This window comes from Ictidomys tridecemlineatus, unplaced genomic scaffold (genome assembly GCF_052094955.1).
Source record: "Ictidomys tridecemlineatus isolate mIctTri1 unplaced genomic scaffold, mIctTri1.hap1 Scaffold_88, whole genome shotgun sequence".
NCBI classification, from domain to species: Eukaryota; Metazoa; Chordata; class Mammalia; order Rodentia; family Sciuridae; genus Ictidomys; species Ictidomys tridecemlineatus.
Genome location: NW_027526121.1, coordinates 681,093 through 706,665, shown reverse-complemented (window position 1 = coordinate 706,665; position 25,573 = coordinate 681,093). Strand labels below are relative to the sequence as shown.

Genomic DNA, 25,573 nt, shown 5'->3' with positions numbered 1-25,573 from the left:
TTTGAGGGAGAAGAGGAATTGAAAACAAAGTGCAAGCCAACTTATTCCACACGTGGCTATGGAACACAAAGCTCGTTAAATAGGACATTTGAGCAGACAGGGAATCAGAAGTTTTAAGACAATACCATGTGTTCTATACAAAACCTTGTAATGGTATATGTTTTCTATATTCAGAAATCTGAAAGTCAGGTTTTCTCAAAGCAAGGCACAGCAGCTATGAACAATATTCAAGGTCCAGGGGGAAGAAACAAAACTCGCAGAATAAAAGACAAAACTGCCCGTATCTTAACCTCTTTTTAAATCAAGTGCTTTAAAAGGTGAGCCAACAGATGGCTGTGGACACAGCCTGGAAACCACCAAGAGGAGACGCCAGGACAGCTGGGAGCCCTGCCACTGCTGTCCGCTGCCCTGCTAGGTCATGGCCCACCCGCCTGCCCACTGTCCACACGAGGCGGGGTATGTGCCAACATGCTACCTCACCCACCTGAGAGTTCCTGAGACAAGGAAGGACAGGCCCCGTTTCCAGGGAGGCAGGGGCAAGAGGATGGCCTGAGCCCAGGAGGTCAAGACCAGCCCAGCAACACAAGATGTATCTCAAGAAACAAAACAAAACAAAAACCTGCAAAACATTAGAGGGGAGACTATTCACATTGGGGTCACTTCGTAAGGTCAGTGGATGGAACAGAAACAGGGTGTGCCTTGAAAAGCTCCTACAGTGGTCCGCAGGTGGAGTGCACAGGGTTCTGCATGGACTGCACCATCTCTCAGAAAATGCCTCCAAGAGTGGACAGATGGCAGTTCCGTCAGCTGAACCTGCAGAGCCCTGCCTGCCTTTAGAGGCCACAGTGAACAAATGAACGCATACAGGGGTGTCCTGCTGAGTCTCGCACAGATGCCCCTGGCCCATGACCCTGCAAGCCCCATGCTCTGGCTCCACCTGCCATAACCAGAGGCAGGCTGGCTGTGAATGCAGGCCGCTCGTTACTGTGTAACACAAAAAATGTTTTGGTAAAACTGAAAGGCTTTCAGGACCAGAGGTTCTCTCTCTACAGTCACTATGATACAGACCACAGGCCTCTGCATAACTACAGCACTGGAGGCACCCACGAGGCATGCCGGGCACTATGCAGAGCGTCAAACAAAAAAGCAGCTCAGCCACCAGCCCTCAAGGAGCATCCAGCTAATGGCAGAAATGAAGGCACTCGGGGCCAACCACAGTGCAAGATGGGACAGGATAGGACAGAACAGGACAGGATGAAGCCAGCATTGTTGGAGGTGCATGGAAACAGAAGAGACAAGCAACCCTCAGGATCATAGAAGAGTTCACCCAGGAGGCAGGCTGAAGCTGAGTCCCAAGGGATGGACACATTTCAACAGGAGATGGGAGGGGTCGGGAGGACAAGGCACAACCATAGAGCCAGAATAGTCTTGGCACACCATACACAGAAGATCCAACATGGATGACAACCTACTAAGTGTCAGGAACAAGAACAAGACACCCAGCTGCAACCACCAGGATGACACTAAGAGGACACTGAGACAACATGTAGATACTTGCTGCTAAATATCAACATCTCCATAGATGACAATATGCTGCATCTCCGAGCTTCCCCTGCAGACCCTGCCTGACCCCTCTCTCCTGTGCTCCATGCCTGCCGGGAAGCTGCATCCTGGGCTGTGCCAAAAGGCCTCCCCAGGTGTTTCAGCCAGCTTTTTCGCTGCTGTGACCAAATGACACAACCAGCGCAATTGTAGAGAGAAAAGGTTCATTCAGGGGCTCACAGTTTCAGAGTTTCCACCCATAGACAGTAGGCTCCATTCCTTGAGGCTCGAGGTGAGGATGAACATCATGGGGGAGTATGTGGAAGAAGGAAGCAGCTAACATGTGGATCAAGAAGCAGAGAGAGACTCTATTTTGCCAGATACAAATATACATCCCAAAGCCACACCCCCAATTCCCACCTCCTCCAGCCACACCCACCACTTCAGCTACCACTCAGTTAATCCCTATCAAGGGATTAGTTCACTGATTGGGTTAAGACTCTCACAACCCAATCATTTCTCCTCTATACTTTCTTGCATTGTCTCACCCAGGAGCTTTTGGAGGACACCTCACATTCAAACCATAACATTCTTCCCTTGGCCCCCAAAAGCTCACAACCATCTCACAATGCAAAATGCTCAAAGTTCAAGTCCAAAGTCTTCTCTGAGGCTCAAGGCAATCTTGCATTGTGAGCTCTGTAAAATTAAAAGCAATTTACAAGCATCCAATATATAATGGTACAAAGTAAACATTTCCATTCACAAAATTAGGGGCATAGAAAAAAAGGGAACAGCATGGCGGAAGAGTGTGGCAGAGGGAAGCAGCTTACATGGTGATCAGGAAGCAGAGAGAGGTCTCCACTTGCCAGATACAATATATACCCCAAAGCTATATCCCCATGCCCTCCTCCTCCAGCCACACCCCACCACTTTAGCTACCACTCAGTTGGGATTAATTCACTGATTGGGTTAAAGACTCTCACAACCCAATCATTTCTCCTCTGAACTGTCTTGCATTGTCCCACACATGAGCTTTTAGGACACCTCACATCTAAACCATAACACCAGGGGTGTGCCCAATGGGGCACTGTCCAGCAGATGGAAGGACAGAAGAGACCAAGGTCAGGTCCAGATTCCCCAGCTTCTCCATGTGGGGCCACTGTGGGTTGGCTGGTCACAGATCCTGTTTGGAGGTCCTGTCCTTGCAGCCCTGGCTGAATCCGGTCTGGTAACTGGTAACTGCTCCCCTCGCTAGAACTCTACCTTCTGCACCAGTCACAGGCACTACTCCAGCCCCGTGGCTCAGTACACACCCACTTGAGCCTCCCTAACAGCCTCTTTATTAAATGCCCCTCAAATTGCCCAATGTGAGGTACAACTGCTTCTGCCTGGACTATGCAGCCACCTTATTCAGGGCTCAGGACCACCTCCCCTTAGTCCACCTGAGGAACCTGAGGCCAGGAAATAATATGCAGTTGATTCGGGTCCAGTCATTATTGCAAATGCAAAACCAGGACGGGAACCCATATCTCCTCTCTCCAATGCCCATGCTCCCAACCTCTGGGGAGTAATTTGTGGTAGATTCAAAGAATCCTGAAAGGAACAAACATCATCCTTTTTGCTAATTCTCAAGAATTACTTATTCATTTTGGACATGTGCAGCTTCTGCCTGCTTATCTTTTTAAATGGTCCTGCAAATGAGAAGCTCCAATCAGACGCTCATGTCAGTGAATTGTGCCCAATGTGCAAAAACAATCTCAAAAAAACAAAAACTAAGAAATATTCCAGGACTCCAGTCCAGATCCTCCCTAGATCCTGGGTCCTACATCTGCTGTTTCCTTTCTTAGATTCTTAGCTCGTGGAGAGAGAATGCATGTTACTGGTGATGAGCAGGCATATGTCATGGAATTTCTTCAGCAAACATATGCCCCTCATCATTTCCCTACACTGCTCTGAGATCTTGTTCCAGCTCCCCCACCCTGGGAGCTCAGATGCATGCCACCATTCTGCCTGTCAGAGCAGCTTTTCTGGCTGTTAGACAGTGGGAAGGCGTATTGGGCTTGGGGCCCAAGTCCCAGGGCTCCACACTGCCCTTCTGGAGTGTGGCCTTGCACTGGCCCCGGATCAGGGTAAGAGCAAGCTTTTCACTGCTCTGATTCCAGAGGTGAGATGCTCACCCCACACAGGCCGAGCGGGACTGTGGTGGTGCACCCAGCGTCAGGTAGGGACAGGGCACCCACAGTTCCGATGGCCTGAATGCTCAGATAACTGGCCCTCTCTGGGCACCCGGCCTATGCTTGTAGCTAGACGTTGTTCAATTTGGGATTCTATAACTTCATGATATTATTGTTTTACTTCTGAGAGTGAAGTAAGCCACTTGCAAAAAGAGGAACACTATAAGTGGCACTTACAGGAGACCCTTGAGTGGCCAAATTCCGAGGACAACGTGAGAACAGGGCTTGGGCTGGAATGATAGAGGGAGTTCTGTGGTCAGTCATGTTAAGAACGAACTCAACACCACTGAGCTGTGCACTTGAACATGGGCAGGGTGCTAACTGCATGCTGTGCTTTACCACAAGTCGATCTTTTCGCTCTTACAGAGAAAGAAAGACAGTAAGTAAACAGAACAAGGTTAAAGAAAAACTGAAGGTACAAACTGCCAACAGTGACAGAGTGCTTTCATCAACTGTGGGTCTGCAGGTGGGCTCCTTCCCTTCGCACTGCAGTGCTGGGGCTGGCCGTCGTTGGGGACCTCAAGCAAGCCACACCTGGCCAGAATCTGAAAGCTTCCTAGGCAGGCGGTGACCAGACGGAAATTCCCATTTAACATTCCACTGGGAAATGGCTCACACTCATTCAAAAGCATGTCCCCTGGGGGCTGGATCCCAGGGCACTAGGTTAGCAATGCAGGTGGCAGTGGCACCCAGGTCCACCCACATCCTAGGGTCGTGTCTTAGGGGCTGCACTCTTTGGGACTGGGGCAGTTCAGAGACAAATGAGGTTTCCATAGTGAAGAGTTGCCAAAGTGTGATCTGAAAGAGACTGTGAACACACTGCCTTGGTGCATTTCCTGTTGCAAGAAGAACACCACAGACCAGGCCCATGGTGACAGGAGGTCTGAGGTGGAGGGCCACAGCTGGTGGTGGCCTTCCTGTGCAGGGCATCACACAGTCCTCTTCTTACACAACCAGGAGGGTCAATTAGGGAACTCCCCTATTTACCCAACCCAGTCACCTCCCCTAAACATCCTGGGATTACTTGTCAACACAGGACCCTTGGGGCACACACTGAACAACATCCAAAGCATAGCAACAGATAAGCTTGCTCTAGACCCCCCAGAGGGGACAGGCAATCAAACCCAGGTGACGTGCAGCAGCCTCTCCCAGAGACCAAGGGCAGAATTGAGCCAGCCCCTTGGCACCTCTCATGCCCACCAGCATTCCCACCTGGGGATTCCTTAGCATGCCCTGCACTCAGGCTGCAATGCACGGCTCACATCCCTGCTCTTCAATGCACCAGCCGCCTGCAGCTTGGTACTGAGAATGCTGAGCCTCTGTTTCCTCATCAGCCACAACAGAGGCAAGGATAGTGCCCACTGTGCAGGGGTGGGTGTAGCAAGGATCAGGTGAGACACACTGCAGTGTCTGGCGAACGCCCAGGAGGGCACGTCAGCAGAGTTTTCGTCTCTTGTAACACACACACTCACACACTTACTCACGATGCCCGGCAATGGGGAGATTAAGCTGAATGTGACGTGGTGCCTACTTTCAAAAAGCACAAGCACTGGCGGGCTGGGAAATAACTCTGTGGTGTGAGATATGATTAAGTAAAAGATGCAATGGGAACACATACTTTTACATAATTAAATTATATCAACTAGATAAAAGATCACTCTCAAGAAAGACAAAGAAATCACACAACAAATCAAATTTTAGAGCAGAGAGGTGTGGGCAGCCCTGCTCAATTACTTTCTAAGGGCTGATCTGGGGGAGCTGCTAACAGATCATTGTTATAATGGCTACAATGATCTCTGGGGAGTGGCCGCCAGGCTTCAAGCACAGGATGGGTCAGCAACACAAGTGACTCTGGAGCAGAAAGCTCTCAGAAGGTCCCCTCCCAAGGTTTCCAGGATGCTTCCCACTCTAAGGTTTTTCACCATGTTTGCGTCTACAATTGGAGCTAAAATATTTATAACACTGAGGCACAAGAAAGCCCTAATTCCATTCAGTCATTTCTTAACTGGAGCATATTTTTCTAAGAATGTAAGACTCTTGTTACATAACTTTTTGGGAGCAATTTAAGTCAAATCCTTTTTACTATCTAAAGTGCTGGGTTTGCCAAGAACTACTTCATTGTGTCAGTTACTTTGGCTTAAAATAATGTGTGCTAAGACTGTCAAACCACCAAATGCTTTCCCCAAATGTTTCTACTTAGTGATTCAAGTGACAGTGTCCAGCTAGAGGCACTGTGTACTGATGGCACAGGACAGTCCTGAGGCGTCAGGCTCAGCCCTCATCAGCCTGCACTCAGGTAGGGGTTAGCCTTGGAGATCTCAGGTCTGGGATGCCTTCTCTCTGAGCACCCAAGTATAGTGGTTCTTGGAGGAGGGGAGAGCTAGGTGTCACATGCCTCATGTGTACAGGTGCACATACGTGCATGCAGACATGCAGACATAACACGTGTGACAGGCCACACACAAACATACACATGATGTCAAGGAAGTCAAGGCGAGAGCTTTTCCTCTTGTACACGTGTCATATGGGAGGCCGGGGGCTGGTGTGTGTATTTGAGGAGGCCCTGGAAGATCAATTAGCTGATCTCTGAGTTGACTCCATGGACATTCATCAGGAAACCCACCATGGGCCCGGCACTGCCAAGGGGCAAAGGCCCAAAGACGATCCCAGGAAACAGCCTGGAAGGAGCATATAGTCTCAGGCAGGGCACCTGACCCCACTGGCTGGGCCCTGGCAGGTGAGAGAGCCCAAAGGCACCAGGAGCCATAGGCCATACCCTGAAGGGCCTTGGGTGCCAAAGATGGAGAGAGGTGAGTGGAAGACACTGGACCAGATCTGCCCAGAGGAGCATTCAGCGTCAATCTCTCCTTGGGCAAGTCAGCCGTGCCCACGGGTTCAAGTTCTGTCTCTGTGCTGACTGCTGACAAATACCTGTCAGTTTCAGCCCAGATGCCTCCTAGGCTCTAGGCCCTGCACCCACAGCTGCACAGCACCTCAGCGGGGCCCTCATGCCCCACACTGAACCCACCACCCACCCACCACCTATCCCCTATTTCTCACTGGCCTGGGGTCTGCCCTGGCTAGAGGAGGCGGGGCCTAGGATTGTCCTTGGTTCCTCCCCCTCCGTCCTCTAAGGCAAGTCCAGGTGATGTTGCCTGCAAGTATCTCCTGAGCCTTGCTCTCACCCCTCCCACGTAATTACCAAGGCTCTCCTGGGTGACAACCTAATGTCCTCCTCCACCCTGGTCTGCTCTTCCAGTCCACCCTCCCTGCTGCAGGGACAGTGATTTTATTTTTTTTTTAATTTTTTTTAATATTTAGTTTTTAGTTCTCGGCGGACACAACATCTTTGTTGGTATGTGGTGCTGAGAATCAAACCCGGGCCGCATCCATGCCAGGCAAGCGCACTACCGCTTGAGCCACATCCCCAGCCCCGGGACAGTGATTTTAAATCTGAAAACCTAACCAGGTGCAGAGGCAGGAACCTGTAGTCCCAGCTACTTGGGAGGATGGGCTGGAAGGACTGTTTGAACCCAGGAGTTCAAGACCAGCCTAGGCAATGTAGCAAGACCCTGACCCTCCCCTATACACACAAAAAAAATCCTGAAACTCTGATCAAGTCACTCATGCCTCAGCATTGTCCCCGACACTCTCCCTGCTCTTAGCAACAAGACCAAGCTCCTTAGCATAGTCTCAAAGTCCCATGCCATCCTCCTGGCCACCTGGCTTTGCTTTCCTTTACCACATATGACTATCCTTCAGTTCCCAACAGGTTCTTACACCAACGGAGGGCTTCCTGCAAGCTTCCCTGGGTCTGGAACATCCTTAGCCTCACCCACCTGCCTGCAGCAAGAGGGCTGGAGGATGGCCCCTTCACCTTCCTTAGGAAGTAGCCCTGACAGAGCCCCAGTCCAAGGCCTATGACAGCCACCATGGCGCCCTGGGCTGCCCAGCACAGCCTATCCCTCTTGGCATAAATAACTGTGAAAACTGGAGGCAGAAAGGCCAGATTGGGGCCACTACTACAACCAAATCAAACTCTGGATGAGAACTGCTGGGGTCCAAGCTAAAGCAGGTGGGATGGATGGTCAGGTATTTGGGAGGCACAATCCACTGGACCAACTGAAATGTGAGTGGGGAAGAAGAGCCCACTGTTTCTAGCACAGACCACATTTTTAACACTTGTAATTGCCTCAGCCTGTTGTGGGTATTCACCAAAAATGGGGAGAATGTGTCAAAATGACCTGGGGTCCTCCTGATGCACAGCTGCCCATGTACCTCCAGCCTCGCTGTCTTGACTTGTGCTGCCCACCTTCCCTGGGAGACTGTTGGTGGGAATGACTGAGTTCAGGAGGTGGTCCCACCCTGCGGAGTATGCAGAGTGAAGGGCCACACCTCAAGGAAGAATCGACCCTGAGGGTGAGCATCACTGGACCTGGCCTCTGGTTCCCCTCCCTCCCACAGCACAGCATTCCTGCCCTCAGGCCTCCTGTCATTCCCACTGTTGGCAGCTCCGAACCCGGCCCTTGGGTGCCATGCGCTCTGCAGGTCAGGTGTGCCTCATCATTGGGGGTTGGGGAGTCACTAAGACAGAGTTTAAACATTTTCCAGAAAGCTGCACTTTCACACATGGCTACTCAGCAGACACGTGGGTTCCCACACCTCCAGCATTGGCCAGTAAAGGAGCCCGTGGACCGGAACTGGAAGTGTCTGCCTAACGCTCAATTCCACGGTGAGTCCAGCACTTCACAGAAAAACTCTTTCAAACAGCTGTTTGTTAAAAGTAACCCACAGAGGATGGCACTTGCTCCTGCTTAAGACTAAAGTCTCCCCCCAACCTGGGCCCCATGAAAATAAGCAGAACTGTACAACACCCAGGGAGCAGGAGGGCTGGGCGATGGATGGCGACCACACAGCAGGGGACTTCACAGCCACTTTTCGTTTTTATTTGCAATGTTTCCAAAGGCATTTAAAATGTTTTGCTAATACTAGAACCCCTCTGTGAATAAGCCAGGGCTTTAAAGATAAATAATAATTTTTCCCAAAGGAAGCAGCGCAAAATACCAGTGATTTCAGAGCCTGGAGCAGCCGCCTGGCCTGAGCGCTCAGCCTACCGCATGCTTCCCACTCTCCGGGGCCTGCCTGTGAACACCACTTCCACGCTGCGATAGAGCTTTATGGCACAAGGACCGCAGAACTATAAACCAAGAGTCACTTCTCTTCTCTCCTCCGTCCTCCACCCTCCACTCTTATTTTTTAAGAGAGTGTATGAAAACACTTCCACTTTCCCAGATATTAACAATGATCAATTAATGACTACTTTTAAAGCAGAATTTTGTGCATTTTCCACCAAGAAATATGAGTTTGTTTGTAGTGTCATAAATGCTTGTGGTTTGGCTATAAAATAAATTCCTTGCTGGGGGGGGGCGAGCGCACCAATTAGCGATTCTCGCTTAGCACAGCACTTGCTTTGCACTTTTCTATGGAGGCGTTTCCCTTTGATTGAGCTATCACAGAATGCTAAAGTCAGTACTCTGTCACCCTTGAGCATGCAAAAGAGGGCTGAGAACACTTCGTGTTGTGGAGTCCACATGCTGCCCTCCCAGGAGCACTGGGTCCTGGGTGAAATCCAAGTATTTGCCAACTTGAAAAGTCTACCATTGTCCATTAAGAGACCGTCACCAATACTATAGATGTCAGAGGAGTTTAGGATGACTGGGAAAGGGGATCCCATTTCCCATAACAGAAAGATGAAAATTAAAACACTCTTCCATTTCCAAACTAAAGAAACTAACTGCAGTAGTTCAACGATTATTAGAGCCCCTTCAAAATGTGCCAGGCAGGTAGAGTGAGTTGGTCTGAGTGGCTCCTAAGCAGCACCCTGCGGGAGAGCGGGGAATAGAAAAGGCAGCAAGCCAGGACCAGACGCTTACGACACTGATCAACTTCCCCGTTGTTGTAACACTAGATATATTTCCTGAGTCCTGGGATTATTTACACGATCACCATCTTTAAACACTGATGATACTTGGTTTAATCTGAGAGAGCTCTGCCTGCTGGAGGAAACTCCACCCCCCCCTCTCTCTCTCTCACACACACACACACACACACACACACAGAGTTATTGAAACTAAGAAAAAAAAGGACTTGGTCATAGTACCTGTAAAACAGATAAGAACTTAGGTGAATATCAGCAGGAGGTAATAATGGAAATGTGGCCAGCAAAGGAGCGAACATGACCTTAGGCTGCAGTAGTAGAAGGAGGACCTCAGAGGAGAGGACAGTGCTCTGCTATGGAATACCACGTTCACTGTATCAAATTTGAAAATGGACACAAACAAAATGAAACAGGCGTAGAGGAGGCAAACCAGGATGATTAAGGGTCTAAAATTCCTTGTTTTTTAATGGTAATGTTTAGTCAAAAGAAGACTGAGAAGGAGCCATCGGGACTGTCTTCTAACAGTGATGACCCAGTAACACAGAAGGAGCTGAAAACTCTTCCCCCAGACCCTCAGGGAAAGCTGGGGGCCAAATTTTGACTCCATATCGGAAATGACAGTCTAAATGTTCTAAGAAGGAAAGGACTAGGCAGGCAGGTAGTGAGCTCCTGAGTCATGGGGTGGGTGTGGGAACAGAGGCTCCCCCCTGGCCAAAGCAGCTTCCCTCCCTTTGCTGGCCAGCTGTGTCCCCAAGTCATCAACTCTGAAGAAACCACTCAAAGACCTAAGACTGTGAAGCACGCCATGAGAGGACGTGCTCAGTCCTGAGAAACAAGGATGGGCAGGGACGTGCGCTGGCACATTTGGCTGTGACAGCCAAGGTATCCAAAGGACACAGAAACAGAGCAGCAACATTTGTTCTTTGCCCTCACTTCTTCCCCTCTGTCATCCATTTTCTTAATTCCCATTCTTTTATCAGCAAGGGTCATAGAAAGAGCTGGATACTTAGATTTCAGAACTTCAGATCAATTCCTCAAAATGTTAAAAAAAAAAAACAGTGATCACGTGACTCAGCAATTTCACTCCTAGGTATCAGCTCAAGACAAACACGTACATCCACTCAAGATGTGTCTATATGTAATCCCAGCAGTTTAGGAGGCTGAGGCAGGAGGATTGCAAGTTCAAAGCCAGCCTCAACAACTTAGCAAGGCCCTGAGCAATTTAGTGAGACCCTGTTTCTAAATAGAACATAGAAAAGGGCTGGGGAAGTGGCCCAGTGGTTAAGCCCTCTGGGTTCAAGCCCCTGTACCATAAAAAAAGGAAAGAAAAAAAGATGTGTGTCTGTGGCTGGTATAGAGAGGGAGGAGGAGGGTGGCACAGGAATCCCTGGGGAACCAAGTCCACCACACCCCACGATGTCCATGTGCATATATACCACGTATATACCACGATGGATGCGCTGTTAATTACAATTATAATGCAATGATTAAAATAATAATAACAATAATAATAGGAGCTCAGTAAATCAGAGTAAGCCTGTCAGGGGAAGGAGAAAGGAAAGGGAAATGAGATGGACCAAATTGTGTGTAAGTAAAAATACAGCATAAGAAATCTCACTATTATGTATGATTATAACACATTAATAAAAAATATGTATGTGAATTTCATGGTGCATCATTCACAATAGTGAAAAAGTGAGGGGAAAAAAACCCAATGTCACCAGCCAGTGAAGGAATAGCATGTTACCCACAGGACAAGACCTCAACGGCCATAAAAAGGAAGGGCACCCAGCCTGCATGGACGTGCTGAGAGAAAGAAGCCAGCAATGGAGACGGAACGTCATAGGATTCCACCTACGAGAAATGCCAGGATGCACAGAGGCGGAAAGCAGATGGGCGGCTGCAGGGGCTGAGTGGGGCACGGTGGGGGCGTGATGCCACCTGGTGCCAGGGCTTCTCCTGGGGTGAGAAGGATCTTCCAACTCCCACAACTCTGAGAGCAATGGGTGTTCCTGAAAGGGTGAGCTAGTTGAGGGTACGTGAGTAGCTCCACAGAACTACCATCAGCAAATAAGCACAGAGCCCCAGACCGTTTCCCAAGCCCCAACTGTGGGTTCTTTTAAAGTTCCCAAGGTCTCTCTGTGCCTCAGTTTCCCCAAATGTACAGGGAGGATGGAAATGTTATCGCCTCACAGGGGACTCTGAAGAACACCTACAGTGAAAGATGGTGTTTTCTAAACCACAAATTGGCTTGTAAAGCACAACTATTGTCCACTTTTCAAACTACTGCAGTTTTTTTTACAGCATTAAAAAGAAGTCTGATTTCTAGCTCACACCACAGATTTTAAATACTTTGAAAAAAAAGCAATACACACATTTTCTACTTTAATGAGAGATGATTCCTGAAAAATAAGACTGGGCAGCCTCGTTGGTAGGCCAGAGATTGTACAAGTTTACGTTTATCAGCCCGAACAATTAAGTAGGAAAGAGAACAAGAAAAAGAGTGAACAGGGAAAAAGGAAATTTCATTCATTAGAACACATTTTCTTCTTTCTCCCTTCTCACTTATGCATTCTTTTGTCTTTATCTCTCTTGATAAAGTCTTGCAGATAATAAGGGTGGATTGTATTCTCTGAAGCTAATACAGTATAATGATGACTTCTGAGTCCTGAGTTCCCGCCACTATTAAAACCTCGAAGCACATTCAACATATAAAAATGTATGAGTTCACATATTATCCCATGTGGTCCTGCCACTGTAAATCTACTTTAAAAAGAATTTTTTTTCCAAAGTAGCTAATGAAATATCCAAATGTTTAATTTAGTTCTTGGTAAATGGTGTTTCTGTGGTGCACTGTTTTAATTGAATCAACATAGTAATTAACTGAATTGTATTCATTTGTATTTTCACTTAATGAGAGCCTCTTAAAATGAATGATTTCACATCAAAACATCTATTTCCTAAGTTGTCATCAGTTAAACATACATTTTGCACCAAAGGCTATTCTTTTTTTTTTCTTTTGGTACTGAGGATTGAACTCAGGGGCACTCAACCCTGAGCCATATCTCTAGCCCTATTTTGTATTTTATTTAGAGGCTGGGTCTCACTGAGTTGCTAAGTGCCTGCTGTTGCTGAGGCTGACTTTGAATTCATGATACTCCTGCCTCAGCCTCCTGAGCCACTGGGATCACAGGTGTGCGTCACTGTGCCAGGCTCCAAAGGTTACTCTTGCTTCAACTTTATTCATAAGGCAAACCTCATCCTGCACAATACAGAGCTAATAAGAACTTTAAAAACTCACCCAACAATCTTTGATATTGTTTGATTGTAAGGTGATTTTTCTTAAGCTGGTTTAAAAACACATCATGTTTAAAAATAAGCTTAAACTGGATGCGGTAGGGCACAACTATAATCCCAGCAGCTCTTGGAAGGCTGAGGATCGTGAGTTCAAAGCCAGCCTCAGCAAAAGCAAAGCACTAAGCAACTCATCGAGACCCTGTCTCTAAATAAAATACAAAATAGGGCTCAGTGGTGGAGTTTCCCTGAGTTCAATCCCCAGTACCTCACCCAATAAAAGAAAACACCAAGCTTAAGAGCTGGTTTTTACTTTCTTCTAGACATATTACCAGTAAAATATCATACCAATATCTCCAGGCTGGCAATTAACAGGAAAAGGCAGAAAACCAAAACATTCATGAGTCTTTGTGTAAGCCAACTTCATGACTGAATTTCTATTTAAGAACCATATAACCAGACTTCCAAACAACTGCTCAAATAAAAATATCTACAGTCACTTTCATATCCAAGTCAAACCGTCAATGATACTGCTGCCCACATACTAATTTTTGAAAGGCTTTATGACTGGAAGTCATTTCATGTAATTTTCAGCGGCATGCCCCTTACAATTAAGGCAAAGAGAATTCTACCATAAACATGGATCTTGGAGATCAAAAATAGTAATTTGGATATGATCAATCATAAGTCAATTAAGGAAATTACTCAATATATTAATTGAAGAAGGGAATCATCCTGCTGGCATCCCACCACTAGACTATGAAGTACCCCAGTGGCAACAGTACCAAATCCATTCTACCCAGCCATATGAAAATCACAAGCTGCAAATCTGTCTGAGTACACACTGTCATGAAAAAGATGATAAATTTCACCAGAGAGAGAGAGGGGAAAAAAAAAAAAAGAAACTCAGTATACAGGATGGATCAACACACTCGCTACTCTATACTGCTACAGTGATACCTCTTGTTTGCAAACAGGTGTTAGGTCTCCCTAGACCACAATTACAATGAAAAATCTCTCCAGTTGCTCAAGACTCTAGAATTCAAAATTATCCCGACTGCAATGTAAGCATATTCTACAAAATACACATTTTTTTTCCTTTAACAAACTTTGGGGGTCCTCTGATGAAGCAATGACCCCAACTTGTAAAAAAAAATAGGTGGTAAACTTTTGTGCATGAATTATGACACATCATGTTCTGATAATACATGCAGCGTGCTGTGAAAATCTGTTTCAGCCCTGCTAGTGAGACCAGAACTCTTCCAAGCATGCAGGATTTCATATTTGTTTACACGATGCCCTATGCACAGGTAGGAATGTTTCCTTCTTGTAAAAAAATGCAACAAAAACTATTATCCCATACGCCAAATAAGACGCAGCACCCTGGAGCCAGTCCTCGCCGTCTTTGGGCTGAAAAGCTCTGGGCTACGCTAAACGGCGGGGCTGTGGGGCGGCCCGGGTGGGTCCCGGGGTCCCTCTGCAGCACACCCGCGCACCCCGGGAGTCAGCCGGTGCCTGGGGCTGACCTCCGGGCGCAGCGTCCAGGGCGCTGCTCGCCGGGGAACCAGGCGGCCGCGCCGCCGCTCCTCCTAGGGCCCGGCCGGTCTGCCGGCCTCCCCGCCGCCTCCCGCGCTTCCCGCTGGGGTCCGCACGCCGGCCGCGTGCGCGGGGCCGGGGCGAGCGCGGCCCCGCGGCCCCAGCACAATGCGCCGGCGGCGGCGGGAGCGGGGCCCCTGTGTGGTCTCCGCGGCCGCCAGGCCTGGCCCCCGCGCGCCGCCCGCCGCGGGCCCTCACCGTTGCAAAACTGGAGCATCGAGGACGTGTCTGGCAGGCTGCTGTAGCTCGAGAAGCCGTCCTCCATGCTGAGGCCGCGGGCCGCGCCCGCTCCCGGCCGGCCGCCGCTCTCCCACACACTGAGCTGAGCCGCGCCGCGACCGCGCTGGCGCTGGGGCCCGGCCTGCTGTGGCTGCGGCTGCCACTGGTCACCATGGCAACCGGCCCGCCGCCGCCCACACCGCCCGCGCCGCCAGCCAGGGGGCGCCTAGGCGGCGCGGGGACGTGGCAGGCGGGCGCGGCGGCTGCCTCCTGGCCCGGCCCTGCAGCGGCGGGCGGCCTCGCGGGGACTAAGGGCGAGGCCGCGAGCAGGGGCGCGGGACCCTGCCCACGCTCGGCGGACGCGCTGTCCTCGCGCCGTGCGCAGCTCCGGGACCCAGCGCGGACAACTAGCCGGGCGCCTCCCGGGGGCCGCGTCCTCCGAGCGCGCCCTCGCCGCCGGTTTCCCCCCGCGGCGGGCCCTGCCTCGGCCAGGACAGCGCGCAGCTGCCACCCTCCGCGGCTTCCCACCCAGGGCAGCCCGGCCCGTCACAGTCACAGCCTCGCATCTGCCTTCATTCAGTCAGGGCGAGGCCAAGGGTCAGGACAAATACCGTAGCAGGAGAAGCGCGCCCATCCGCGAGTTTGCAACTTTTCCTGCCCCTATTGAAGCTAGGTCAACCTTCTGAGCTAACTACGCAGGGCCAGAAGTGATGACAGTGCGGGCACTAGCGGTGAGGGGGCTCTAACCCCGATGGACTTGGTCCAGAAGCGACAGTGTGACGTTTACACCTCTGATGCACAACCACTCGTCCCTTGAGTTATATGGGCAAATCTGAAGGAGGTTGAACATAGCGGGGGATGTATGAGCTACTATTAGGGAACTTTTGGGCCTCCCTAGGTCTGGAGGCCTGTCTTTCTGGAAACTACTAGAGTAGATACCAGTAGATGGCAGGGTGGGGGACGGGGTCTGTCACTCTGTGTGTGGCCCATTTAGTTTATGGGGAAACCAGGCTGCTGTTAGGTGCTGCAGGCAAAGGGGGACATTTAAGGCCTGTTATTTAAGGAAAACAAGGATTGTTGACAAGGGACGATATATCGAGGATAAAGGCTGAAAGACCTAGGTGGGTGAAGGACAGTGGGCAGGACGTCCTAAGGATGTTGCATGAAAGAAGGCCAGCAGGACCTGCAGAGGGGCCAAGAAGCCTGCCCTGCCTGGTGGAAATGGATGGCTCATGTAGCAGACATTCGCAGAATGAGATTGAACTGAGGGCCAGGAGCCAGGGGAGAGAGTTCCAAGAGCCAGAGGGGACTAAACAAGACCCTGCAGGAGATGGAGGGCTATGTGGAGGTTTTCATGGGTGCACATGCTGATGAGAATGGGGCTGAGAGCTGAGTCTGTGTGTGACCTGGACACCAGGGGTTAGGGACTGCTGCTGGAGCAACCCAGGGTGTCTTGAGTGTTCCAGAAATGAGCACTGAGGGCCTGGATAGAGGAACCAAGGTGGACCTGGGGGATAGGCAGGGACAGTGAAACCTCCAGTGAGGAGTGCCCTGTGGCAGCTGGAGTGAGAGGGTTGGGCTCTAGGAGTCCTTGGCAAAGAGTTGTAAGTGAATTCTCTAAAGGAGAGAGTGGAAAGTCAGAGGGGAGCTCGGGCAGAGCTTGGCAAGGGGGGAGAAGGAAATTCCAAAGGAGCAGTTGGAGAAGCCAGAATTTCCACGGAGGATGTGGTGCAGGAAGCTGAGAGCACAGACAGCTTCCGGGGGTGAGTGCTTGGCAGGGTCCTCTGCAGAGGGCCAGGGAGGATGCAAATGGGGAAAGACCCTTCATCTGGTGGCAAAAGGCTCCCAGGTGACCTGAAGCATCTCAGGGAGGCAGTGGGAATGGAAATCAGGTTCCTGGATGCCAAGAGGAGGACACATGTTTGAGGACTTAATCAGGGAAGGGAAATGAGAGCCCAAGACACTTGGCAAAAGGGCCAAGTAAAGGTCTCCCTGTCCCCTGCATTTCTAAGAGGCAGGTGCTGTGCAGAGAGAGCTTCCAAAGGGCGACACAGAACACGATGAACATTCTGAGTTTGCCCTTCTGTTTTCTCATTTGCCACCCTTCCCCTCTTTGGTGCCCATCTTCACACTCTCTGTTCAACCTCCCAGTCTCGAGCTTCAGGATCCAGGGGAGGTTTGGCATAATCCGGGCGTGGCATTTCTGAACTAGGAAGGGAAATGTTAACTATGAATACATGATTAAAAGTTGCTTCTCTTGGGTTGGGGCTGGGGCTCAGAGGTACAGTGCTTGCCTGGCATGTGTGAGGTGCTGGGTTTGATCCTCAGCACCACCTAAAAAATAAAGAATTGTGTTCACCTATAACTGCAAAATAAATATTTTTAAAGAAGTTGCTTCTCTTTAGCGACTTTTTAAAAAAATATTTATTTTGTATTCCTGACTTTGAATGGTAAAAGAATACTATCTGGTCACCACAGCTGAGGTTTGGAAGTAAAGAAAACTCAGAAGTGGGAAAGAAAAACTCTGTTTAAAAGTTCAGCTGCAAATTTGAGCTGGAGATTTTCTTAGAAGATATTAATTCCACTAGAGTGGAATTACAAGGAAGAACTCAGTCCACTTGCTGTTGAGTCAATAAAGATCATCATTACACTCAACCTAGGGTATCCAACAGCTATGTTTTTCCCACAATGATAAAACCTTAGGCTTAAAAAAATATAGAATCATTTCAAGCATATTAACATTAAGTCAATGAGGTTTAATCTACATGACACTAAAAAAAGAATTCATGGAGAAAGGTCAAGAAAAATCTCTGAAGATTTAATTAATAATGTGTGATATTTTTCCCAATTATTTTAACAGACTGTGATTCCACATCATTTTGAGGTAATTTGTGGCCTAAGCCCAGAAAATGTTGTCATTGTAATAAATGATGTACACTCTGTAGGACAATGTAACCATAGTGTTCAGTGGAATTAATAACAGCATTTGTATAATGTGTGAAAAAAGAGAAAAGAAAGTAGGAGCTGTGTAGCCTTTATTCATAGAGAGCAATAAAAAAAATTACTTAGAAACATGAAGCCTTGGACATCTATTGTTTAATGAAACAGGCTTCCAAGAACATTTACACAGTGCCAGACACCAGGCTTGGGGCCGAAGGTGCAACACAGAAAACATGGAGTCTTTCCAACTGCAGGTGGCCATGAACTCAGGTTATAGGGTTGTAATCAGCACCTTAAAAATGAAATAGAAAATTCCACTTCTGGGTATGTTCTCACAAGAACTGAAAGCAGAGACTTCATAGGTATTTGTACACCATGTTCACGACAGCATCGTGCACAGTAGCCCAAAGTAGGAGTAAACCAAGAACACTCCAATGGACAATGGGAGAAGCACAAGGCGGGAGAGCCGGACCACGGAACATTCCATTTTTAAAAGACAGGGCATTCAGACACATGCTATGGCATATAGATGAACCTTGAGGACATAGTGCAGAGTGAAATAAGTTGATCCCCAAAGGACAAATGCTACAGGACTCCACTTATATCAACCTCTAAGAGTAGGCAAATTCATAGAGTTGGAAAATAGTATGGTGGGTGCCTGGGGCGTTGGGGAGATGGAATGGGGACAGAGTTTCAGTTTGGGATGATGAAGAAGTTCTGGAGAGGGATGGTGCCAATGGTGGCCCAATGATGTGACTCTGCCAATGCCGCAGAGCTGTACCCTTAAAAATGAATATAATGGTCAATTTTATGTTCTCTGTTACCACAATTTAAAATTATGAAATGGACTAGAGAGTTGCCATGGGTACTGAACATAGTAAGAACACATATTTTTACTTGGATTGTGAGTCTTTCTTTTAAATGCAGCTACCTGGGCCTAGTTGATATTTAAAGCATGTTCCCCCAGGAATATGCAGAGGCATGCTGATGGTAAAATAATTCATAATTACAAATAATAAGTGCTATGAAACAAAAATGGAAGAATTCCAGTAGTTCTGGAGGATCCGAATTGGCCTGAGTAGGAAATTGAGGGACCAGAGGGGAGGTCAGCCCCAGGCACCGGCTGACTCCCGGGGTGCGCGGGTGTGCTGCAGAGGGACCCCGGGACCCACCCGGGCCGCCCCACAGCCCCGCCGTTTAGCGTAGCCCAGAGCTTTTCAGCCCAAAGACGGCGAGGACTGGCTCCAGGGTGCTGCGTCTTATTTGGCGTATGGGATAATAGTTTTTGTTGCATTTTTTTACAAGAAGGAAACATTCCTACCTGTGCATAGGGCATCGTGTAAACAAATATGAAATCCTGCATGCTTGGAAGAGTTCTGGTCTCACTAGCAGGGCTGAAACAGATTTTCACAGCACGCTGCATGAATTATCAGAACATGATGTGTCATAATTCATGCACAAAAGTTTACCACCTATTTTTTTTTACAAGTTGGGGTCATTGCTTCATCAGAGGACCCCCAAACCCCTTAACTGCCTGCCCCAGGGGCTTTTGCTCATGAGATTCCTGCTGGTGAAAATGTCTTTCCACTGGATCTGTGGGCTCCCTGGCCTTGCCCCTGGCTGGGAGCATCAGGCATGGCAGCAGCTCCATAGCTCAGCTAACAAAGCCAAGCTCCTGGACCACCAATGTCACTGGTAATGGCCACAGTGGAGGAGAGGTATGGCTGAGAAGCAGTACTTTCTGCTCAGACAGCCTCATCAAAGGCCACTCCAACTCCATTATTCTACCACAAAAATGTTGACATCACAGAGCCATGAACATTGAAGCCTCTTAGATAATTTGTTTATTGTCCAAGGAGATGTGACATCTCTTTATTATCTAAGAAGCCCATGGCCTTTTTACCCTAATAGGCTATTCAATCCAACATGTCCTTAATGATTTACATTCATCCAAAGAATTTACATGTTTCAAAGTATCTGAAATGAAGCGGAAGATCAAAAGCAACAGTTGGTTGGTTTTCTCTGCTTAGGAATATCAACCCATACAGAAAATGCATTGTCATCCTTGTCTCTACAGTAAGTGCCACAGAACATTGTGAATCTTTGGCTGTGGCCTCTCCACCAAATCATGTCATTTTGGGGGCGTTTGGTTATTTGCTCCATTGTGCCGGCTGTGAAGTTTCACGGCCGTTCTTGGCATACCACAGGCTAACCACAGAGTAAATAAGCTAATATTAGAGCAACCACTCATTGCAGGGTGCCTGGGACAGCCGGGCTCCCAGACTGTGTCCTGGCTGATGGCTCACATCTCCCTTTGACTCGCTCAAGTATTCTGGTAGGGATGATAAATCATATGGTCATCCTAGCTGATGTGGGAAGGCTTAGGATCCGTCCACACTGTGCGCCACAACAAATTATTTTAGATTCCTGCAGGCACATTTAAAATGCCATCAGAAGCTGCCTCACAGCATCAAAATGGCAAGAAATAAAGTTGCCAGTCATCCAGATTTTTATCAGAGAAGTCAAGGGGAAAAAGGCCCACTTCTGAGGTTTGCCTGGGGCCTGCTCACCACGTGTCACCTGGTGCTCATCCTACGTGGGAGCTGCCAAGAATGAGCAGGAGGTGGGCTCAGAGACAGAGAGGGGTGGAAGGAGTCCCCGGGAAAATGGACCTGGTCAGGGATAATCATGTCCACAGAAGGCCGCCTGCGGTGCTATTTCAAGAAAGGCAAATGTGTACCAAAAGGAAAGATGATGTTTGGATGTGGCAGTGGCTTTGTGGAGGAAGAAGAGTGAGGGGTGGCGTGGGAAACCAGGGAAGGAACGGCCCCCTTTTAGTCTGAAGCCTTGTAGAACTATTTGATTTTTTAAAATAAGCACAGTGTGCGACAAGGCAAATTTCAAACTCACTCAGAAAGTCCCTTGTATGTTTTAATCTAAGTCCTCAAGCTGCCATTGTGTATTTGCTCCTGATTGTGAGTTCCGTCCTCGTCGACATTACAGACACCTGCGGAGCCATCTTCTGAGGCTGGCGACTGTGTCCGCCAAGTCTCAATTCCAGTCCCAAAGGGACCTTTCCTTTGAGTAGGGAAATCTTGGATGGTGAAAGATCTACATGCCTTTTTATTTTGCTTTGTATTGGAGCTGGGTTTCCAAAAAACTCCAAATACTATGTAAATCAATCAAAGTCAGGAAAATGTGTGGCTAAGGGTCGTGATTTTAAGGTGTCCTGGGATAAATTTTACAGGAAAAAAGTATATTCCTGCATGAGATTATAACACGTCAGGTTCTGTTTTCATATACTGTCCACTTGCTGAGACATGGAGGTGGAAGTCAAAAGGTAACTGGAGAACATGTTCCCAGGCAGCCTCTCACCCTGTGAGGACAGGGGGTTCCCTTAGGACCCTCTTACTAATGACAACAAATTAGAATTCATTTTCATACCATATACTGAGATGAGGCCATTAGTTACATTACCATATGCCCTCTTAGTGACGTCATTCAGTGGTTTGAAACTCAACTCCATCCAGTGAACTTAGTAGCAAAACGAATGTCTCTACCTACTGTAATAGGAAGTCATTGTCTTTGTCATGATTCACACAGGCATGGATATTCTATGTTCTGCTTCTTCCCTTGCATATCTAATGTCCTCAATCAACTGTCCTGCAAGTGCATCTAATTGGTGGAAGCAAAATTATAAGTCTCTATGTTGAGTCAGTGTGTCTATGCAAAGTGATTACATACTTTTTATGAGACCCTATTTTTTAACTGAAGTTGTAGGTTATTAATTTTGAGTAGTGCAGTTTCTCAAAATTATGACTATCTAAATTTTTGTCATCTTCATACAAACTTGAGAATACATTTGTAAGATATTCAGAATAAAAATGTTACTACATTGGAGAAAATTAGCATATCATCATCCCACATCGTACATTGCCCATTTCTGTTTACATAGCAAGAATAGCTAAAATATACTCATTTAATTCAACCCATACATAGTACAATTTCATCACTCCAGTCCTCACATTGTACAGTACATCTCTAAACTTGCTTATCTTGTACATTGCCACTTGGTATCTTCTTGCCTACATTTTCCAGTGTCTACTTCCCCTTCTATCACCACTCTTGTTGCCTAGCTCTTGAGCTCTTCCAAACAATACAAGCAGAGAACATACTTCCAAACACATTTTATGAGGCCAAAATGTACTTTCAAGTATTGATTTTGTATACTGTGACCTTGCGATATGCACTTATTTCCAAGAGTTTTTGGTTTTGTTCTTTTGAATTTTCTACATAGATTACAATGTCATCTAAAAATAAAATCACCTTGTTTCTTCCTTTGAATGTATATTTTTTTTCTTTATTTTTGAACTGGTGAGGGCTTCCCATATGATGTTGAATAGAAATAGTGAAAAGGGGTACCCTTGCTTTTCTCTTGGAAAAATCATCAAATTGCTCACATTAGGTATGATGTTTTCATTAGAGTTTTGTGTATGTTCTGTATAAGACAAGGACTTTTTATTTTTATTATGAATAGAAATTGGATTTTGCTAAGTAATTTTTTTTTACTTGAACTCATGTATTTTCTTCTTTTAGCATGGTAATGTAGTAGATCATGTTAAACCTTGTATACCTAGAATAAATTCCACTTTGTCAGTATGTACCTTTTTACACATTTTATTTGCTAATATTTTTTGAGGGGTTTTGTGTTTGTGTTACCGAGAGAGAGATTTCTATACTTTTCCTATTTTGCAATGTCTTTATCTGATTAGGGTGCTGCTGGTCTTATAGAATGTGTTAGTGTGCCCTCTGATTCTATGTTTGGGGAGAGATTGTGGAGAATTTAGAAAACTATAAATTTAGGGTAGAACTCACCAATGAAACACTGGAGACTGATACTTTCCTATTTGAAAGGTTATTAATTATTGATTGGATTTCTTAGTAAATGTACAATGCTATACAGACTTTATATTTCTTTTGTGAATTTTGTTAGTTCGTGTTTTTTAAGTAGTTGGTCCACTTCATCTAGGCTACCAGTTTTGAAGCTATAGGGCTGGTTGTTTATAGCTCTCTTTTGTCATCTTTAAGATTCATGATTAGTAATAATAGTCTCTCTTTCCTTTATAATGTTGGCTTATTATGTGTTCTCTTCGTTATCTTGTTAGCCTGGCTAGAATTGTTATTAATTTATATTGTCAAAATACCAACTGTGGTTTTGTTGATTTTCTTTATTATTTCCTGCTTTTCAATTTTTTTTAAATTTCTGCTTCAAATTTGATGATCCTCCCCCTCCCCTTTCTTATTTCTTGTTTGCTTTAGAACTTCACTTGCTATACTTCTACTGAAACTTGGGTTATTGATTTTAGAACTCCTTTTTCAACATAAGAATTTAATGCTGGGACTGGGGTTGTGGCTCAAGCGGTAGCGCGCTCGCCTGGCATGCGTGAGACCCGGGTTCGATCCTCAGCACCACATACAAAGATGTTGTGTCCGCCGAGAACTAGAAAATAAATATTAAAAAAAAATTCTCTCTCTCTCTCTCCTCTCTCACTCTATCTTTAAAAAAATATATTTTTAAAAGAATTTAATGCTATATATTACTCCATTTAAGCATTGCTCAGCTGTATTGCACAACTTTTTGTAATCTGTATTTTCATTTTCATTTACTTCAAAATATTTCTAAACTTCTCTTGATAATTTGAGTAGTGGGTTGTTTCAGAACTGTATCACTTATTTTATAATATTGAGGTATTTTTCAAAGAATCCTTTAAATTTTATTATGATAGAGGAAAACTTTTTGTATGATTTTGATTTTTTTAGAGAGAGAGCGAAAGAGACAGAGACACTCAGAGAGAGAGAGAATTTTTAATATTTATTTTTAGTTTTCGGTGGACACAACATCTTTATTTGTATGTGATGCTAAGAATCAAACCCAATGCTGCGCATTCCAGGCAAGTGTGCTACCACTTGAGCCACATCCCCAGCCCATAATTTTGATTTTTTTTTTAATTTTAGTTGGCAATAGACAAAATATCTTCATTTTCTTTATTTAGTTTTTTTGTGTTGCTGAGGATCAAACCCAGTGCCTCACACCTGTGAGGCAAGTGCTCTACTCTTGAGCCACAACTCTAGTCATGATTTTTTAAATAAATTTTAAGTATGTTTTATGACCCAGAAAATGTTATATCTTTGTCAAGTTTTCATATTAATGTAAATGTGAATGTAAATTCTGCCAGTGTTGGATGGAATATTTTGTTCATGTCAATTTCATCAAGCTAATAGGTAGAACTCTTTGGTTTGTGAATATTTGTACTTGTTGTCTAGCTCTTTGATTGATCAACTACTGATAGAGGGTTATTTTACACACTTTAATATAGGCTTGTTGAGTTCTCCTTTCAACTCTGTCAGGCTTTGGATTGTGAATTCTGATGCTGTCTTATTAGGTACATACACATTTAGGATTTTTATGTCTTTCTGAACAATTAGCCCTTTTATTATTTTTTAATCTTTCATAGTCATTGCTCCAAAGCCTGCTTTATCTCATATTAATGTAACTATTTTAGCCTCATTTTGGTTAGTGTTAGCCTAGTAGATATTTCTCCAGAAATTTACTTTTAAATTATCTGAGTCTTCATATTTAAAATGTGTTTCTTACAGACAACATAAAGTGCCCACCTTGAAAACTTCTTTTAGTTAGTGTGTTTAGACATTTTGAAGTTATTATTGCTATAACTTGAACGAATATTCACCATATTAATATCTGTTTTCTATTGTTTGTTTTTGTTCTTTGTTTCTCTCATTATCTTTTACTGCCTTCTGTGTTTCAATTTAATACTTTATATAACTCCAAATTATCTCTTAACAGAGTTTTCTTTTTCTTAAACTCTTTAAATTGTTGACCCAGACTTAAAATATATCACTTTAACTAGCATAAGCTCATCTTCAGAGAGCAATCTATCACTTCAAATGTGTCACAGGTAACTTATAATGTGTCACTTTCTCTTTCTGTCATTTCTGATATTTCTGTCATTCATTTCACTTAGGTATATGCTATATTTGGCCCATATATTTTACAATTGCTGCCTTAAATAGTTATCCTTCAAATCAATTAAGAATAAGAAAAATAAACCTGGTTTAAACCTTGATCCATCTCTTCATCTTTGCTCTCCATTTCCTTACATAGGTGTGATTTTGACCTTTTTTTTTATTTGCCTAGAGAACTTTTTCTTTTTTAATTAACATTTTTATAGGGCAGATCTGTTGGCCTGGAATTTCTTCAGATTTTGTTTGAGAAAAGTCATATTTCTACATTTTAGAGGATTATTTTGATGGATATATATTTTTCAGAGTGTTTTTTAATACTTCAAGTAGTTTGTTTAATTATTTTTTTATTTTGTGATTTCTTTTGAGAATATGTAATTACTTTCCTTGTCCCTCTATAGATAAGTTTTGTTGTTTCCCTATGTAGATAAGTTGTCCCTCTACAGATAATTTTTTTGTGTGTATGTATGTATGTATGTATGTTTAGTTTTCTGCTTTTCTGTTTATTATGTTTTCTGATTTTATGCAGTTTGAATATGATATGCCTAGACACAGATTTTTAGTAATTGTTTTCCTCTGAGTTTCCTTCATCTGAGGTTTGGCATGTCATTAATTTTAAAAATGTTTATTTTATGTTAGTTTCTTCTTTTATGGTATTTCAATGATGTGTTTATTATTCCTTTGAAAATTTTCTGTAGGTTCTTGGATTTTGTTGAGTTTTTTGTTATTTATTTTCCTTCTTTACAATTCAGTTTAGGGAGTTTCAATT

General features: G+C 45.7%; 1 protein-coding gene across 1 annotated transcript in view; it reads right to left on the bottom strand.

Annotated features, from left to right (window-relative positions):
* The window catches only part of LOC144374789 (echinoderm microtubule-associated protein-like 1), a 99,749-nt gene extending 84,761 nt beyond the window's left edge, over positions 1-14,988 (bottom strand). The window contains exon 1 of the mRNA XM_078037536.1: positions 14,803-14,988. Within this exon, the coding sequence (XP_077893662.1) occupies positions 14,803-14,869 (67 nt within the window). The 5' untranslated portion in view covers positions 14,870-14,988. The remainder of the gene's footprint in view (positions 1-14,802) is intronic.
* Positions 14,989-25,573: the final 10,585 nt, after the last annotated feature.